At 40.7% G+C, this 18,695-nt stretch overlaps 1 protein-coding gene across 6 annotated transcripts in view; it reads right to left on the bottom strand.

Moving 5' to 3' along the window:
• Positions 1-18,695, bottom strand: part of GRIA3 (glutamate ionotropic receptor AMPA type subunit 3) — a 142,482-nt gene that overhangs the window by 62,116 nt on the left and 61,671 nt on the right. For all 6 annotated transcript variants that reach the window (XR_013184216.1, XM_054641326.2, XM_054641325.2 and 3 more), the window contains exon 4: positions 15,500-15,687. Coding sequence is in view for 5 of the 6 variants with exons in the window: in XM_054641326.2 (XP_054497301.1) it covers positions 15,500-15,687 (188 nt within the window). In the remaining variant the exon portion in view is untranslated. The remainder of the gene's footprint in view (positions 1-15,499; positions 15,688-18,695) is intronic.

An 18,695-nucleotide genomic window follows, 5' to 3' on the forward strand; every position in this document is an offset into this window, starting at 1 on the left:
TCATTAAATGGAATTGCTAAGGGGCAAGAGGGCAGCAGGATGAACTCAGCAGCTGGATTCTCTGAGGGTAATGGGGAGCAGTGGAGGCAGCACTGTCCGGCAAGCCTGAACTCTGCCATCCTGTGTGCTTCCCCCACTCCAGAAGAAGGAAGGAAAACAAACACTTCCCATGTCTACACAGAGGGCACCTGGCTCACCAGCAATGCCACTTGTGCAAAACCGTGCCCTTGCCTTCAGATTATAACCTCAGAAACATCCATCCAGTCCCACAGCCATCAAATGGAACAACATCCACCAGTAAAATTTAATTTATAATTGTGATGGTTGCATGCATGTCAGGACATAATCCATTCTACCCAGGACTGCTGGGTTAAAACCAGTAAACATAATAATAAACAATTATTATTGCAGTATATGTCCTACAAGGAGCTCAAGCAAACAGATGATGCTTTTTGATGAACCATCTGAAAATCTATACATAACCATACAAAGTTACTCCATGATCAGAGAAACACACTCCAAACACCACACTTTAAAAGAAAACATAACCATTTAACATCTTTGCTAAAAACAGATGACATTTGAGTTACTGACTTTAGATATACTGCTGAGCCTGCTCAAGTTCTTGATTAAATTATTAAGTTCCTAATTGCCTCTTTGGGTAGTATTGTCCTTAATAGACGCCATTTCCTTTAAATTCACATTTAATTCTGTAGGAATTTGCATACTTCCAGAGCCTGAAAATAAACTGTTGTACAGGTCCTCTTGAGAACTGTATGTACACTCTGTTGGTAGAAAGCATCTGCTTCCCTACACTCACATTTGTTTTCTGTGGAAATGTGCAGGCTTCCTTCAGATCATCTGGTGTGCATGCTATTTGCATACTGAATTCTCTGTACATTTTAATTTCACCTTAAAGGCAGGTCAGAGACAAAAAACTTAAGAACAACAATTGTGGTTTTAAGCTTAACAACAAATAAGAAATCTTTTACGTTTCTATGCAGAAATATGTTTATTTAAGAGAAAAATATCATCACAGATGAAGTCAGAGGCTGTAAGAAAAACATACATGGAACTGCTACAGGCCTCAGGAGCAACACTGCAAATAGGAAATGTAGGACTCATTAGCATAGATCAGACTCAACTTTCATCTCATCTGTTGTCATGTCTTCAAAATGACTTTGTTTATTAAACCTTTGAGAGGTCCAACGTACTACAGTCAAGCTGTAATTCATAAAGCATCTTTCAGAAGTGACCTGACAGCATTTCTATTCATACAATCAACCACATTGGCTCATAACTATTGAACTGGATCTTAACAATGTGTTTAAAATTCACAACACACTACACAGCTGTCCTAAATCTTAACAAGTACAACTCTCCTCCTCCCTCACTTTCCACCCTGCACCAACTGTCCAGCATGTTGAAGGGAGCTGCTGGATTAGCAAGCCCAGCAGAAACAATCACAGACATGTGTTACTCCCAGGGGAGCCAAGTGATGGATAAAGCTTTTTTATGAAGAAGGAAAACAGAAGTATAACAGCATAACAGGAGTATAACAAATAAATCTCATCAACTGCTGATATATTGTGAAGCTTATACAGAAAGTGGGATATTGAATAGTGGTGGTGAATAGAAAGCCAGGATTACAGGGCAAGGATTTCACAGAGCTACATGTCTTTCGTAAGTTTGACTTCCGAGACTTAATATTGCTTTCACCTTGACTGAAAGAAAAGCTTATAAGATTTTACACTGAACAAAGGAGAAGAGAAAAAAATAGCTGGAAACCATAATGAATAATTCAGATTTCTGATCCCACATAATTCTTGCTTTGTAGATAAAAAGATCATAATGTCAGGTTTGATATAGAATCAAATAAAGTTTGTATTTTTAATTAACTCTTTATATATTCCAAATTAATTGGGAGAACATCTAGAGGGAACATAACTAAAATGTATCTGCTTTCAAAATAAAAGTAAAATCTGCTGGTCAGCAGCAGGCTTACTTGAAGTACAGACCTATATGCCCGATTGACAAATTAAATCACCATTGGCAATTTTACTTTTCCTTCTGCCTAGGGGAGTTATTTTTTGAATGCAAGCATAAAGACAATTGTGTTTCCACTGCATCAGTCATCATTATAGCAAGTAGGCAACTACAAATTTTTAACTTTTCAGATTTTTCCTAAATTTTGGAGGATAGAACTAAAGCTATTAACTGGCTAATATTAAGTTGGTATGAACCACTGTGGTATTTCTAGAGCAATAATGACAATTCTGTCATGAGGACACCCATGTCTTTCCTACACTGGTGAGCTCAGAATTGTACACAGCTCTTCAGATGCAGCCCCACCACTGCAGAGTAAAAAGGAAGAGTCACCTCTAGTGACCTGCTGACCATGCTAATCCAGTGCAGCCCAGGATGCTGTTGGTCTTCTTTGCTGTGACAGTACAGGGCTGGCTTGTGGTCAGCTCGACTGCCAGGACCCCAAGATCCTTCTCTGCAGAGCTGCTGTCCAGCCAGGGAGCCTCTACCTGGTCTGTACTGGTGCCTGGGGTTGTTCTTTTTCAGGTGCAGGGCTTTGCACTTCCCTTTGCTGAACTTCATGAGGTTCCATTCTCCTCACTTCATCAGCCTATCAAAGTATTATAGCACAACTGCTTGGTGTATCTGCACAACTACTTGGTGTATCACTCCTCTTAATTTGGTATCATCTGCAAACTTGCTGAGACTGCACTCCATCCCACAACCTTCAGATCCCTCAGAGAGAGGTGAAACAGGATTAGCCCCAGGACCCTCAGGGTACCCCAAATAGTAACTAATCTCCAGCTGGCCTCTGTGTTGCTGATTACAACCCTCTAAGCCCAGCAGTTCAGTCATTTTTAAATCCACCTTCCTGCCTCTGTGGGCTTTAATTTCAAAAAGGCATTGAAAAATACAAGCTAAGAGGATATGCTTGCACTTTTACTGAGAGAAGGAGCTATCATGAATTTGGCAGCACTGAAAGGAAAACTACCATGTCCAATTATTACCTGTAAGGAGCATATCTTTCTTACACTTGAATCCACTGCCATCTCGTCAGTTTAGTCTGACCAGGATGTCAGACCAAAGGACATATTATCCTTTATTTACAAATGAGAAAAGAAATAAAAAAACTAGATCACAAAAGTACAGATTACCTCATCTACAGCTTGAAACCACAATATTTTATGAGTCTATTAGATCTTTCCATAACATAAAATACTGATGCTGACAAGCAGTATTACCACAAAGAAGGTCTGAATTTTTTTACTGTGCTTTTCATACCTGACAAGTGGAGAAATATGCCACTTTAATGGAATGACAGGCAGAGATCTGACCTGCTGTAATGTGTCTTTCCATTTTGACCATATCTGGGAACAATGAGGCAGTGTTAACTCTAGAGCTCTTCTTTCCTATGTTTTAGTAAGACAGTAGTAAGCAAAATGAAATTTCCCACAAGATCAGAGTTAAAAAGTGTTTTGTTGTTTTTGTTGAGGTTATTTATACATTAATTGGTGTTCCATTGTTACAAAAAGCCTACACTTAAAAAAGAATCTACTGTTTTTCAAGTGTATATGCACATTTCTGAGGACAGGAGAACTTAGCTACCCCCAGTTAGACAGTAATGTGCCTTTACACCTCACTATAGAAATATAATTATGACACCTTTGCCTTCAAAGCAGTGAGTAAATGTCAGAAGTGATCACACACAACTCTTTCTTTCCCACAGCAAACAAGCAAAACTGATAAATGGACTCAGGGATAAAAAAATTTTAACAATGTCATCAGGATGAGCTCTCAGTGTTGATTGCACTTCATGGGACCAGAGGGATATCAAGCATAGCAACAACTGTCTGGCAAGCCCAAATTGTTGTGGAGCACACTGTCTTCTCACCTGGCTAGCAGGTCAGGTGTTTTCTAGCTCCTAGCCCTATTGAAAGCATTTCTGTTCTGAGGATGGAGTTACTTGAAGCTTATCTCAGACCTGAGCAGCTCCTACCTACATTGGATTGAATGACTGAAAAGCTGTGCCTGGTGATGCAGCACCCTACTGAACCAGTGCTACCAGCTCAGTTGTCTTCAGGACAAAATGAAGAAAGGAGAGGAACAGAGTATCAGGGTGACCATCCAATTAGTTCAATGAAACTGAAGGCAAGGCCCAAAAAGTTGTCAGGATGTTAGCAAGATGTTTAACCTCTCTTGAGTGCCACCTGCAAGTTCTGCATCTCAGTTCTGTTCCTACCCCTCAGCAGAAGGAGGAACTTCTGCAGCACTGCAGAGTCCTCTCCCTGGCCTGCTGCCCACTCCTGCAGACCCTTCCTGCACTGGGGAGCTGCCTATGGGGTCTGCAGCCATGACACTGCAGTTCTCTGCCTCGGTGCACTACAAACAGCACTGCAGGAGTCACCTCCTGGAGTGTCAGTGACCCTGTGAGCAATGGACAGTAGTACACCATCATTCCTCACTGTGTTTGCTCTGCACAGGTCACCTCTTGTCATGTAAACTTTCCAGACAGGAGTAGGAAAAACAGGAGGAGAATAGAAAATGAAACTTCTATGGGAACAGGACTTTCCTCATCTAACCAGATACCACAGTAAAAATAAGATCCCTTGTAACCCCAGTAGCTCAATTTTACTGTAAGCTGGCAAAGCCCACTCACCTGTTTTCCAATTTACACACAAGCCTCTGAAGGAAGACCATGTTCCCTTTGAGGATTATAAACAATAGACAAGGTTCAATGCTCTCTCAGTATATTTATAAAAAAGGGCTTTTTTGAGTCATGATTTTGACTTTATCACATCAACACCATCAGCGCCAATATATGAGGAACCACAATCTCAGGGGACAAAAGATCCATCCCAGCTACTGGTGGTCTGTCACTGCCAAACAAGTGATGCCTGCCCTGCCTTTAATTCTGCACAGACAAAACCATTTCCATATTCTGCAGGAGCTGCTTCCCTCACACAAAGGGTCAAAACCTTGTGACTGTAACTGTAGTGCAAACCCAGGGAAGGCAATTTATCTCTTCACTTGGTATTAATGGGACAGGAATCTGGCCACCAGGGATAGTGATGCTGTAAAATATGCAGTAAACAATGATTTCATTTATATGAAGAATGAGTACTATATTAAATTTGAGTTAAATATTAAATGAAGAATGTGTTAAATATTAAGATGAAGATTCCACACACATATTATTTGTTGGAGATAAAAAATAACTGAATATATATTTGAGATTAATTCATCCACCATTTCAGAGCTTTCCTGCCCTTTAGAGAATGTCACAAATCCACACAGTCCCAATTGATGTATTTTGTATTTTTGTGCAGTACATGGACCTAAAAATTTCACTTCCATGCTACTGCCACCTTACACATTTGTGCCTACATTTTATAACCAAACCTTCACTTTTTTCAACAGCACAATATCAAGATCATTTGTTTGGGCATATAAAACATTCTTCAAACAGCTTTTGGCTGTTCCGCAGTGAATCTCTCACGGGAGATCCTCTCCTAGAGAACCGGAATCTCCTGGAAGGAGAGGACAAAGATGTGCTTGGAGGAAGCAGGGAATTGATGCCTCTGAAGCACTTCATTAGGTTTTTCCCCCTCTGGCCCCCTTCTCGTGTCCTTCTTTGCCTTGCCTCTCTCCTTCATGATAGTCACATCAAGAGTGAAATTCTGCTTTTAGGCCATCTCCAGAGAGATGGTGGTTGTACATGTTAGTCCTTGGAGGGTAATGAAATGCAACATCTGAAAGATGTGTTGTGCTCCATTCTCCCTCCATATGGCTACAACTTCTTTTCCCATAACTAATCTGACATTTGCTGATTGAAGACTGTGTAGTGGAATACACATTTAATTTGTGCATAAAAGGTTACATTAGAAATTATGTTAAAAAAAAGTATGAACTGCAACATTGGTTCTGAGGGAATGATACTTTCCCCTAATTTCTTTCACTGTGCTGACAAAATCTTCTGTGCCTTGAAAAAATTTTCTTAAACTCATTTTCCTTGATATGACTTAGCAATATTGTCACATTAATTGATCTGTTGGCACAATTATTGTTAAAGGACATATTCGACTGCAAAACGTCGGATCAAAGCACTCAGAGATGAAGAGTTTTATGATCTCTGGTAACTGCCATTCATAATCACAATTATTTACTCTTAAACGGAAAAAAAATCATCAAATAAACTTTCTATCAAAATTTCTTCTTTGTTCAGACAGACAAAACCAGTGTTATATCTCTCAGGACTGCATCTCTCTTCACAATTCACGTCCTTCAATACAAAGACCTTCATGTCAAAAATAATCAAAACTTAAACTACCTTTCATCACTTGAAGCTAGTTCACTAAAAACATGATCAGATACAAAGGGCTGTTACAACCAAAACAAAAATTCTTTGTGCCATATGAGAAGGATACTGAAAATTGCTGAGACCTTTCCCCCTTATTTTGCCAAGATACCTTCACAGAAAGATACTTGTTCCCAGAGAGCTTCTTTGAAGAGATGTGTCATAAAACTTTTAAATAGTGAATTCTTTAGATTCTTGAGTAAGGGTAATGAACTAAAAATCCAGTTGTGTTCTGGAGGAGTTTTTTTGCAGCTGTATTTATGGGAAGCAAATGAGTTATTACATACACTAACCTGCAGCAGTGGTTTTCACACACAGGTAATTTTAAGGAGATAATATTTAAATTATCTATGCTGTTCTAGTATATTTTTTGAGAAATATCCTCCTTCGAGAAATGATCATGAAAGATGATTTAACATTCAAGGAAGTTCCAGCACTTTTTCAAGCCTCTGTAAAATCCTAGGTTCTTATGAAATTTAAATTTCACCTAAAATTTCCCATGGAGGCTTTAGATCTCACAGAAATCACAGATAAGTTGCTTTTCTAGCAAAATTTGTAGTTACATTTCCTTCAATCTACAGTGCAGCCAGCTCCAGTCCTGTATAACATGGTCCCACCATCCCCACTTCCAGCTTCCCATGCCCTCTCTTTCCTTTTGCTGCCCCCCTGCTCCCCAGCAGCTGTTGGAGAACTACAAGTCCATATCAGGTAGATCAAAACCACCACTACCAAAGCTGACTTCTAGCTTAGTGCTTCCCGAAATTTCACAACATCTGAAGTTACTTTCACAAAGATTGCTAATAATAGTAATATTACATTTATTCTCAGTTGTCCAAACCTTCAGCAGAAGCTAGCACTGTCCCACAATTTAATGGTGCATCCACATCACTAATAGGCAGCTCTTTAGTGCCCTTTGGACCATGTGCCCAAACCCTGTGGCACAGGAGACACCCAACTGTCCCTTTTGGCTTTCAGTTCCATGAAACCCATGAAACTGTACATCCAACACCCTTCAGAGCACACCCTTGCAATCACAGACACACATAAACAATGCTCATTTCTTCTTTTCGTATCCCACAGCATAAACTTCTTCAGTCTTAGCTGCTCAAAATATAAAAGGATCTATATTCACTGGAGGAAGAAAGGAAGAAATTAGGTAAACTGAGTCACACAGTTTTCATTTTAAAAACACACACATTTCTCATTTTCTCCGTACTTCCCATCAGCATGTCAGAGTAAAATCCCAGTGTTATTCCCTGGAATTGGGCAAGAGTCCTTGGATAAAGAATTCTGCTTATATAAACTATTACTGCATGTCAGGATCACTTCAAACTATTATTTGGATATAACCCAGAAGTGTCGCAGTAATTCAGCCCCAGTGCTCACACGAGAATTTTTTGGAAGGGGTTCTGTACTGCAGAGCACTGCTTTCAAGCAGACCAAAAATACTGAATAGTAGCCATTCTTTTTTTTTTTTTTTCCCTTTTTAAGCATTTCCTTTCCTTTTCAAATGCCCTACAAAATTTAGAAAAAATAGTGCAATCTCCTCTAGGAAAGACAAGGTTACTTTTTCTTATTTTTTATTATAAATAGCATTTTACTGTGACTGGAATTGCACTCAATTTGCTTTTTTCAATGCTTTCAAAGAGTCTGAAAGGTTTATTCTGCTTCACTATAAGCAGCACTCTGCAGTATTCCCATATAACTTGGTGTATAAACCATGAACTGAAAAAGATTATGAAGGGTTAATTTATTTTTACTAGATTTTTATGCAGCAGGGCTGCCTGTTTTACTCATATGAGGTAACAGAGATACAGCAATATTTTTCTTTTCTGATTCTTTACATGCATTTTCCCAGGATAGAAGATACTTAAGGTATTTTTTAAGTGTCTATGTATATTGCTGATAGTTTTATTTATTACACATTTTGGAAGACAGAGCTTACAATAATATATACACCATTATACCTCTGCATGCATGCCTATGGTGTGACACGAACAAATTTAATTTAGTAACATGGGCTTTTTTTAAGGCATGGAACATTAGTTTTCTCTAAAATTATAACACTGCTTTCCACCTCACTGGTTGGATTCTGTGGGGTAAGTTTGTATTTGAGTTGAGTTGATTGATGGGCCTGATTATCTATAAAAATAATCCAAGCTCCCCCTGATGTCTTAAATCTGCTCCCCAGAGGCAGGTGGAATTGCACAGCTAAGAGGGGTTAAGAGACAGGAGTCCCATAGGAATGTCCAGCTCCAGCAGTGAGAGCCTGGACTGGGATGTGCTCTGCCATAGAATGCCTGATCCAAACCCAGCCGGAGCCTGCAGCAAGCACAGCACAGCTCTTGATCACTCACTGCTCTGGAGCTCACTTCTGGGGATGTCTCCCCACAAGTCTGTAGCTGTGAAATCCCAGGGTGTTCCAGACTGCACCACCAGCACCTGGGCTCAAAAAGCCCAGGGAAGCAGCCCCCATTCTGAAAATCTGAACTGCACTGTAACTGTGCTCTATGAGACGCACTTGGGAACACCTTGGTCCATGAGGGGCCCTGGAAAGCCCCAGTGGTTCCCCTCCTCCCCCAGATACGTGATCCATATCACACTGAAACCATTAATCCCAGCTTAGTGAGCTGTGAACAAAAGACACACACACTCTTGTGCAGCTTTTCTTTTACTTCTTTCCTTGTAAATGAACTGATGAGACACCAGAACTATCGTGCTGTCTCTGGTGATGTACAAGGCCTGTTTGCACAGTGGTATGTGCTATCACTATTCATTTTGATAGTGTGTTTCCTTCCTCTCCCTGCAGTTGGTTCATCTGAATTGTCACCAAGATGGTTGGTTGCCTTGGAAACTAATTAAGGAAAGGCTTTGGTTAGAAGCAGAGTTTCAAGCATTAAACTATTTGAGAGACAGATGCAGAAATTAAGGTAATGTCTGCTAAGATGAAAGGGCTTATCCTTTATGTAAAAGGAGAAAGAACCACATTTAAATGCCAGGACTGAAACAAAGCAACTTATATACAAACTGATTTTTAAAGCCTGGAGGAGATGACTGAGTGAGTGGTTTGAAAATCAGTCAGGAGCTTAGAAGAGGTGATAAAGATTCCCAAAGCTATTAGAGACGGAGAGATGTACAAATAGGGAAAGACAAAAACTCAGGGAATCACATGTTGAACAAATTATAGCCAGCTTTCCCTTTCCCTCAAATACTCTGTGTCTTAAAAACACTTCTTGTGAATGTTGTTTTTGAAAAATATCTGTAGAACTAATTAAAGACCAAATCCCCTCCTCCAGTCCAGGTATAGCACAAGAATCATCCATGAGTCCATCTGCTCCCAAAGCTCACCAAATGCAACAGCTGGGAAAGGTGAGGGTCCACAAGGGTAACAACCTGAGCAGCTCACACAGTGTGGACACAGGCTCAGCAGTGTGTGGGACCCTCAGAGGGCTCAGGGCAAAGACATGCATCATTTCTGTGCACTGAAAAGCTGCATAGAAAGATGAGCTATGCAGCATTTGGGCTTTTACAGCTACCTATTAACTGAAGTTAAAGCAAATACAATCTCTGTATGAGCACAGTGATATCAATATAAATATGATCTTCAGGATAATGGTTGACTCTGTACTTGCAACAGCATAACTAAACAAAGATTTTGGTTCTCTGTACATTTAATGGCAATGCAGAGGTTGCCATGTAAGTATGACTGTAACAGCATAACAGATACTACAAATATTGTGGTAAAAATATGCAAAGTATTAGAAGCAGTTGCATGTGTGTGCATTGACATGTGCATAAATAGCCCATAAATTATCATAAAACATAAAATGAGCAACTGTTACAATCACAGAAAAATAAAAACTAATGCTGACTTCAGGTTCATACACCACTGGCACAAGAAACAATAGTTGCTTGGCAGCAAGCTTCCACATACAGAAGCTTCCACATTCACAGGGAGATGTTTCTGGATTAATTATTATTACTACTGATCAGATACATTTAAAACTGTGCTTTAATGTCTTTTGAACACTTTTAAGCTTTGTGTGCCATTACTTCAATCATTCTGCAGAATGACTAATAATGCTCTGATAAATTCCTGTCATTTAGAACCTGGCTTGTTTTATGAAATCTGGATGATGGCTTTGGAGAGACATTCCTTTTTACAAGCTAGAAATTCTTTCCTCAGGTATGTGTGAAATGTGCTGTATGTGGGGCAATTAACCCAAGATGTTACTGTCTCTGCTTTAGCGATTCATCTCCTGCCCTTTATGAGTTTCTGCTGACAGGAGCAGGCCCTTTAAGCAGATACAGCTGTCACTTTTGACTTATCCCCATTCTCCCTCTTCTGCTGGCCACCTCCTGAGGGTGTCTGACCTAAGTAATTCCCCTTTCCTCCCCATGTGTCCACATGGACTTGGGAGCAGCTGAAACTCTCTGGGTGTGAAGGGAAAGAAGTGACCTTTCATTCTCCTTTACATCCTGGTTTCAACAATACTCATGGGTATCTAATGAAGAAATGTCCTAAATTTTAAGTTTCTAGTTCATTGGAAATGTAAAAATGAACTGTACCAGTTTCAGTGTGATGTTACACAACAGTCTACAAAGCAGATACTCTCTGAGCCTCAGCTGAACCCCACTGCTCCACACAGAAGATAAAATCAGCCTGTGACACAGCTGTGCCCTGAGCCCTGGAGAAGGTGACAGGCACACTGCTCTGGAGGGGCTGCTCAGAGCAGGGCAGTGCCTTCAGAGGACATGGCATTGCTGGGCTTCAAAAGCAAAGCAGAAGCTGAAGCTACTCATGGCTCTGCTTCAAGTGGCCCTCTGGATTTGTAGGCAATTGTATTTTAAATTGCTATGGAGAACACAGGCAAACCCCCATCCCCAGACTATCTGTTTATAATGGAACACATAAAGCACAAAGTTTACATGACAGTGGTCTTGAATTTTTTCAATTACAGTTTTCACTATTGTTATTTTTAATGACTGTTCATCAACCCAATACTGCAGTTCTGTGTTTATTCTTATGACACCCTAAATGTGAAAGCTGCCGTGCAGTGAGCTCACTCTGAGATCTGAGCAGCTCTGCAGGGAGATGCAGCTGGGGCTGTACTGAAAACCTGCACACCTCCATCCTAATCTCAGAATTTCAGACTTGAAGGTCGTCATAGTTAGTGTGAGCACAGGACAGAGTTCAGGCAATCAGATTACCCTTCTTAATCCCAAAGAGGTTTCACTTTAAGTTGTCTTTGACAGTCTGGCTGTCATTGTAAAACTTTGGGGACTGCATTCTCTGCTGTAATATTGCTTTTGCTTTGTGAGATGCCTTCACTTAATACAGACACTGCCTTGGAGCCTAACCTTCATGACTAAGTTTGGAGATAGCATCCTTTTGATAAAAGCATGCAGGCTCTGGAATAAACAGGTCTTTTGTAAAGTTTCACCATTTTGATTCTGAATGGAGTTTCTTCCTCCTCGTTTGCCCTCAGGAGATTTTCTTCTAAGTGGACATAAAGCCACTCTGGTCTGAAATACAGCTTATTATCCTGAGAATAAGAAAAACATATTTCTTAACTCAAAAGCATGTCTCTAAATACATGGTTGAACAGGCTAAGGCTTACTGTTAGCTCTCAGAAGAAAATGTTCTTCTGTTTATGAGAACAAAATTTTATATCTATCTGTGAAGAAATACAGAATATTTTAGCATCAAGGGACAAGAAGTGTGGGGAGCTTATGAATTTTGCATGATATAAGTGTTGCTATCTGTGTGCCTGAGAGGCCAGTAGATGATTGAATTGGATATAGTTTTGTTGTGCAAGGGGGATATAGATCCACATGCTCAGTGGTTATAGAACTACAGGGCAGGTGAACAAACAGATGGCAATTTACAGAATAACTACTGATTTCTCGGCTTCCCTCTATTCTACAGCTGAAGAGGTTAGGGCAGGGAATCCACCTCCAGGACAAAATATAAGTCTCAACACAAAATCTTCTGAATGGGGAATGAAAACAAATCAGCCTACAGTATGAAATTTGGCACAAAATAGGTTACTCAGGCAGAGTAGGAGCTGAGGTTTCCTCTTTCCCTGACCTTATATTCACAGCTGGGAAGATCAAGTATCAGAGCCCTGAGAAGAGAAATACTTCATATGACAGGTCTTGGAAATGTAGGGACTCACACACACGTGCCATATGCCAAAGGCATACAGAATACTCAAGGTCACTGACTCACTGGAGGAAGGTACAGAATATTCCAGAATGACCTGAAGTCTCAGAAGAAAATCCCCAGATGTGTAATTGTCTTTGGATGAGCCTGAATTTTTGGAAGATATATACACCCTGGTCTGAACTGGTTGAAAAAAGGATCAAAGGAAGAGAAGTGCACACACTGACCAGCCTGATGCAGGAAAAGAGGTCACTCTTACTGAATGCAAGCCCTAACACAAAGCCATGATACATGGCTCCTGGAGCAGAGCACTGACAAGCTTGCTGAATGGGCTGGCCAAGAGCCCAAAAGTCTGATAGCAAACTCAGTGCGTGTGTAGACTGTTTAGTGGTTTACAGTCTGTTTATTTCTGCTATGACTTTTCTTCTTGAATAAGTTCTATTTAAGCCTCTGAAATCCAGGGTCACTGGCAAGTGCTGCTGCTGACTCAGAGTAATAGCAGAGTGCCACACAGTAACCACATCAACCCCCTCTCTAGGGGGAGGCAGCACACCCAGAAGTTAATGGGAAGGTTTTGACCTTTGGATTCCTGCTCCTAGGAGGGCACAAAAGGGAGAGGGATGGAGAGACAGCTGGGCAGAGGCAGCCTGTACCAGCCCTCTATGGGACACAGTTTGTCCACCAGTGCTCTGACACAGCAGTTCAGACAGGTAGGGTGTCTTGGCTCCCTTTTGTTCTCACTGGGAAAAACAAACCCACCTGCAAATGTGCATCAGCAAGTGGTACCAGGCTCAGATGTTAGTGCTTCTCAGCTGAGCAGCCTTCCTAAACTCCACACATAGCACTGAATTGACTTTTTAAACTGCAATAAAACGCTAGATTTGAAATATGCAAATCCAGACTTATCTCTCCCTTCAATATTATGCTATCAGCAAACACACTTGGCTGAAAAAAAGACAACTCTCCATTCCCTTGAGCAAACTGGATGGATGGATTTAAATATGACACATGTTTGTGAAAACTTTTAACTACTTTATGAGAAGATAACAGGGTAAGCAGAGGAGATGGAAGGAAAAGCCTACAAACAATAATTGTTCAGCCATCAACCTAGGGTCCATCCACCATTACTGACTTTCCCTGCAGAAATTGAAGTCACTGCTTTTCAGTATCCAATTAAAAACCTCTGGAAATTGTTGACAGAAGATATTTTTAGCATTGGGTGTACCAGCATGTACTGTAGAGTTTGGGGAAATGTGGAGACCCCAGCAGCAAATTTTTACTTAACCTATGCTAATCACACAGACAGAAGACCAAATCATACATTTAACAAAATTTAAGCTTCAAGAGAGTTGAATTTAGAATAGCAGCAGAAAAAAGAGTCACCAGGTTTTTTTGCTACATGGCTTGCTTGGTATACAGCTTTCCTTGTAGGTACTGAAGTGGTTTGACTTATTTTTCTATTATTTGGACAGTAGAAGAAAAAATGAGAACAAATGTAAATGAAGCCAGATCAAACAAAAGGCCTGCTTCTCATCTCAGCTGAGAGGGGGCCCACAGAGCTCTTTAAGCTTGGCTCAGGAGTGCTCTGCTGCAGCATTTTCAAAAGAGTGGGCTGTGAGTAGGTATGGTGTTTTGCATCTTTTCCAAGAACATGAGCAACCAAAAAAAAAAAAAAGTTTCTTACACTTTTCAGTATGAATTCCCTTAAAGACAGCACTAACCATATTGCCTAAAAATACAGCATAAAATGCAATGCTTGTATTAGCATCACAACCACAGCAGTTGTCAGAGTCGGGGCCAGCACAGCTTGTGCCCTGTTCCCTTGAGCGCCTCCTTCCTTGCTCTGTAATAGCAGCTGTGGCACCTGGCTGTCCCCACAGCCTGACCCTCTGTGATACACCTCAAGGCCTGACAGGAACTGAATATTTTGAGAAGGAACACAGTGAATATATTTTTCATGTTTCCCAGGGTTTATGGCACTGAGGTCAGCTTGTTGCTAGTTTACAACACATTTCCAAGAGATATGCTAACGCTTCATGAAATTTAAATGTTATTGATCTATTCCATACTATGAACCCACAGTTAAATTTACAAAGTGGCAGTAATCAGAGGGTTTTTCAGTCTTAATGCAAGTGAATTCCCACATGCCTGTGACTGACCAAGCAGCATGGATTTGGTGCCACAGCAGCACCAGCTTTACTGTGAGCCCAGGCAGCAGGGAACTGTCCTGTGTCTGCTGCTGACAATTTGTAGCTGTTATTACACCTCTTCAAGCACATTGCACAGCACAGCCAGGGACACAGGCAGAGTGGGCAATACCCTGGGATGGCCAGAGGGTTTGGCCATTCCTCTGGGGCAACCACTGGGAAAGCCATGCAAGAGCAAAACAGTCACTCCAGATGCATCTTGCCCAACAAAGGTGCTTAGACCCCATCACCCACAATTTAGCCCATCAACAGCACTGGCTGCGCAGAGGGGAGGACTTTATGTACCAAAATGTACTAATGGATCGTCTGGACTACCAGCTGAATTTTTTATTAGCAGGATTTCCTTCTGGGAATTCTTTAAGATGATTCTGTGATACTTGACTGGCTTTTTATTTCTTGTTTCATGTTCCACCTAAAAAATTGCACCTGTCTTGCAATCCTTACAAGTAGCCTTGATTCCAGTAATATTACTGTGACAGCTGAGGTTCTAGGTTCCTTATCTACTTAAAAATTATTCATTATTAACATTTGGGAAAAAAAATATCACAGTGATATTTCCTGGTAGGTTACATGTAAGTGCTGCCACCAACTATGAGCATCACTGAGACATTTTAATTTTACTAGGTAACTGGCCAGTTATTGGGACTTGAATCTCAAAGGATACTTAATAATCTCTAGCAATAAGCAGTTCTAGAAATATTGACAATGTCTGTCACAGAGAGATCACAATTTCTGAAAAGCAGATACCTGTTCCAAAATGGTGTTGATTCTGTCTACTTCACAGTCAATTAAGTATCTTTTTTCTTGCCGTCTGTCCATCTCCTCTATAATTCTTCTGAACTCTTGAACATCTTTTATGCTTCCTACAGATCTGGCTGTCACTTGCCAGTTGTTCTGTACTGCTGCTTCCATAATTGCCTGAAGAATGGAAAATCCTGTGGGGGAAGAGACAATACAACCATTTAAAAGCAGAACAAAAATAAAAGCTATTTTGAATGTTTGACAAAGGGTTCACAAAAAACTGGCATCATCTAAAGGGACACAGACTAGCTGAGAGCCTGCAAGTGCTTCACTGCTTGAGAAAACAACAGTGTAGGGACCAGTTTCTCCTTTCAGCTATGCCACTGGCAAAGTCACCAACTTCAGCAGAACATCTTGGTGGTATATCAGAATCTGTCCCATATACCATATTCTGATCCTTTCGGGGATGTTTATGGTCATGCTGGGGTCTGTGCTAGCTGAGAATAGGAGCCTACAGCCATTACTTGGGCAGAGGCCCATCAGCCTGAGGAGCAGGACAAAAGGGGTGATTTGCCTGTGCAGACTGCTGCAATGGGTCATTAACTGGCAGGGATCCAAGCACTGCACAAGAATGTCAATTAAGTCATTGTACCGGTCGTTGGAGCCACAGCCACAGGAGAGTACTTTACTGACACTCTGATTTCAAAAAATGTTTTTAAATATGGAGTCTAGCAGCATTAACCACACTTCCAATGTGTTCATTAAGGTAATATCAACTCAGTTAGCATCCTCTACACAGGAGAGAAGCAGCACAGAACAACCAAGGACTACACAGTGGGAAATTACAGAGGCAAGCAGCATTTCAATGTCTTGTGAACAGCCATGCCTCAGCAAAAGGCAGAACCCAAGTCAAGTCCCTAAGTGAAAAGTGGTGGAACTAAAGACAGAATCTCTGCCAAGTCATGCTTATGTAGAAATCATCAGATATTGATTTGCATCCTTTTATTTTAGTATGTAGCTGGGAACCTGTTTTCATTCAGAAAATTTAATTTTGTGCATAGTTCTAATTGTTCCCATTCTGAGCAGATGCCAATCAGAGACAGAAGTCATTCTACTTCAAGCACACCTAGTGGTTTTCTGTAGAGTTCTATTATTCTGAAGCATATCCATATGAGTGCTGTTTCTGTCCAGATAATTTATTTGCAGAACTTTCAGTCCAATTCTTTAGTCATGCAGTGGATTTCTTATCCACAGCCAGATTTGAAAAGCTTACACACAACCACATAAACATACAGGATCAACAACCACTTAATTGTGCTCTGTGATAACCAGTTCTCTGAAACTGAAAGGAGTTTGAGCTACAGAGGAACAACATGTTCACTGCTGCAAATTAAACCAATAGCTATTCTGAACTCAGACATCCTTGCAGAGATACAACAATAACAAAGAACTTGTGCTGCAGCCTGATCTTCCACAGCCTGCTGTAAATTTGTAGTGGCTGTGTGAAGCCAGAGGAGCTGCACCATTACCTCATTACAGACACAAACAAGAGAAGAATGATTTTCTGGATTACAATTAGATTACCATAATTTATCGTGTGACTTCCTTAGGTCTCACTCAAATGCCCTCACTTTCCCTGTGCAGCCTCCTTGATTCTTAATGCTTTTCTTTGTATGAATGCACTTTACTATCCCATGAAAGGTGGTGACAATTAATATGTACGCTGGTTGAGAATTCTTTCTGGCATCTTCTTTCCTCTGAGACTACTGAAAGAGAGGCATTTACATATGTATAGCACAATGAACTCAGTCTTCCTTAACATCATATTTTACAAAAATGGTTCTGATGTCTGTGACAGCATTGTGATTGCATTACATGTAGCAGGAAGATCTAAGCCTAAGATACTCAGTTGGCTGCAAATGAGGAATTTTTATGTGGAAGCATAAATACCACTAATGGGGATTTACAAATGCTTTGTGTACAAAGATGTGCTTTTGAAAATACATTATTTCAGTCAGTAATAAATATTTACTTTGTTTCATCATTCATATAACATCTAAGTATGAACCTTGAGCTTGCTGTAAACAACAACAGTCCATAAGCCCAGTTTTTTTTACTCCAGATCAGTTCAAAATATTATGAAAAACCAACACATCAAACATATCTGTAGTTCTGTTTTTTGCTAATGACACATACAAAGCTCGTGAACTATCTCAAAGAAAGAAGGAAAATGAATATGTTGGAGCGAAGATGCCATTGCATCCCAGTTTCAGCTAACACTGAGTCAGAATTTGCTTTGTCAAACCTTGAATATCTCAGAAGAAAGTTGGGCAATTTTCCTAATTTTGTGAAATTGCATGTTTGTGTGGGTAAGTATATGTGTATTTTTGTATGCATGTGTATTAGTCAGTGGTTACCATTTCAAGAAAGGCTGCTGAGTATTCTTGCTCTTTCTCCTATGCATGTAAGTACACTTAGAGTAAAATGAGACCGAAAAGTTCCAGAGCTTTGTAATTTCTGTCTTCTCTGCCTCCTCTTTCTCCTTGTCACATCAAATCTTCACCATCATAGTCCCCTCTACCCTTGCTAGCTCTTGAAATCCTCCCTATGGGCACCGTCTGTGCTGTGCCAGCTCCTCTCTCTTGGGCCCTCTCCCATCCTTGCTTTGAGAAGAACCATTTGCCCTTGCTGCAGCAGCTCCTTAGACCAGACCTCTGATGACCTTTACAGAGCCCATTCTCCTGGTTTACTAAAGCTTGGCTCAAACCTCCTGCTCTCACAGGAAGGTGGCACCTGCATCCTCACTGTTCCAGTCTCAGGTCTCTCCCCATGTCTAATGCCGCCAGCGCCATTTACTGCATTTTACATCATTACCCTTATGTGGTATTTCTGTAAACAACATGTTCCAAGGCTCCAGCTGTACTTTACCATTAAAAGAGCTGTTACATAAGCAATATGATTGTTTAACTAAAAGGACCATTTTATCTTGCAATGTGAACTTTTCTTTCTAGCATAACAATGCAAGCTGTGCCATTTTGGGAGCACTGCTGGGGTAATGGACAGGGAAATGATTTCCTGTGTTGTGTGCACTGTCAGTGACCAGGCCTGCACATGGTGCTTGTCCACACCCTGCCCTCAGGAAACACATGAATGCTCATCCCTCGGCCCCCTGGAGGTGCAGAACTCTTACAGGTACCTCTCA

Source organism: Agelaius phoeniceus, chromosome 14, assembly GCF_051311805.1.
Source record: "Agelaius phoeniceus isolate bAgePho1 chromosome 14, bAgePho1.hap1, whole genome shotgun sequence".
Lineage (NCBI taxonomy): Eukaryota > Metazoa > Chordata > Aves > Passeriformes > Icteridae > Agelaius > Agelaius phoeniceus.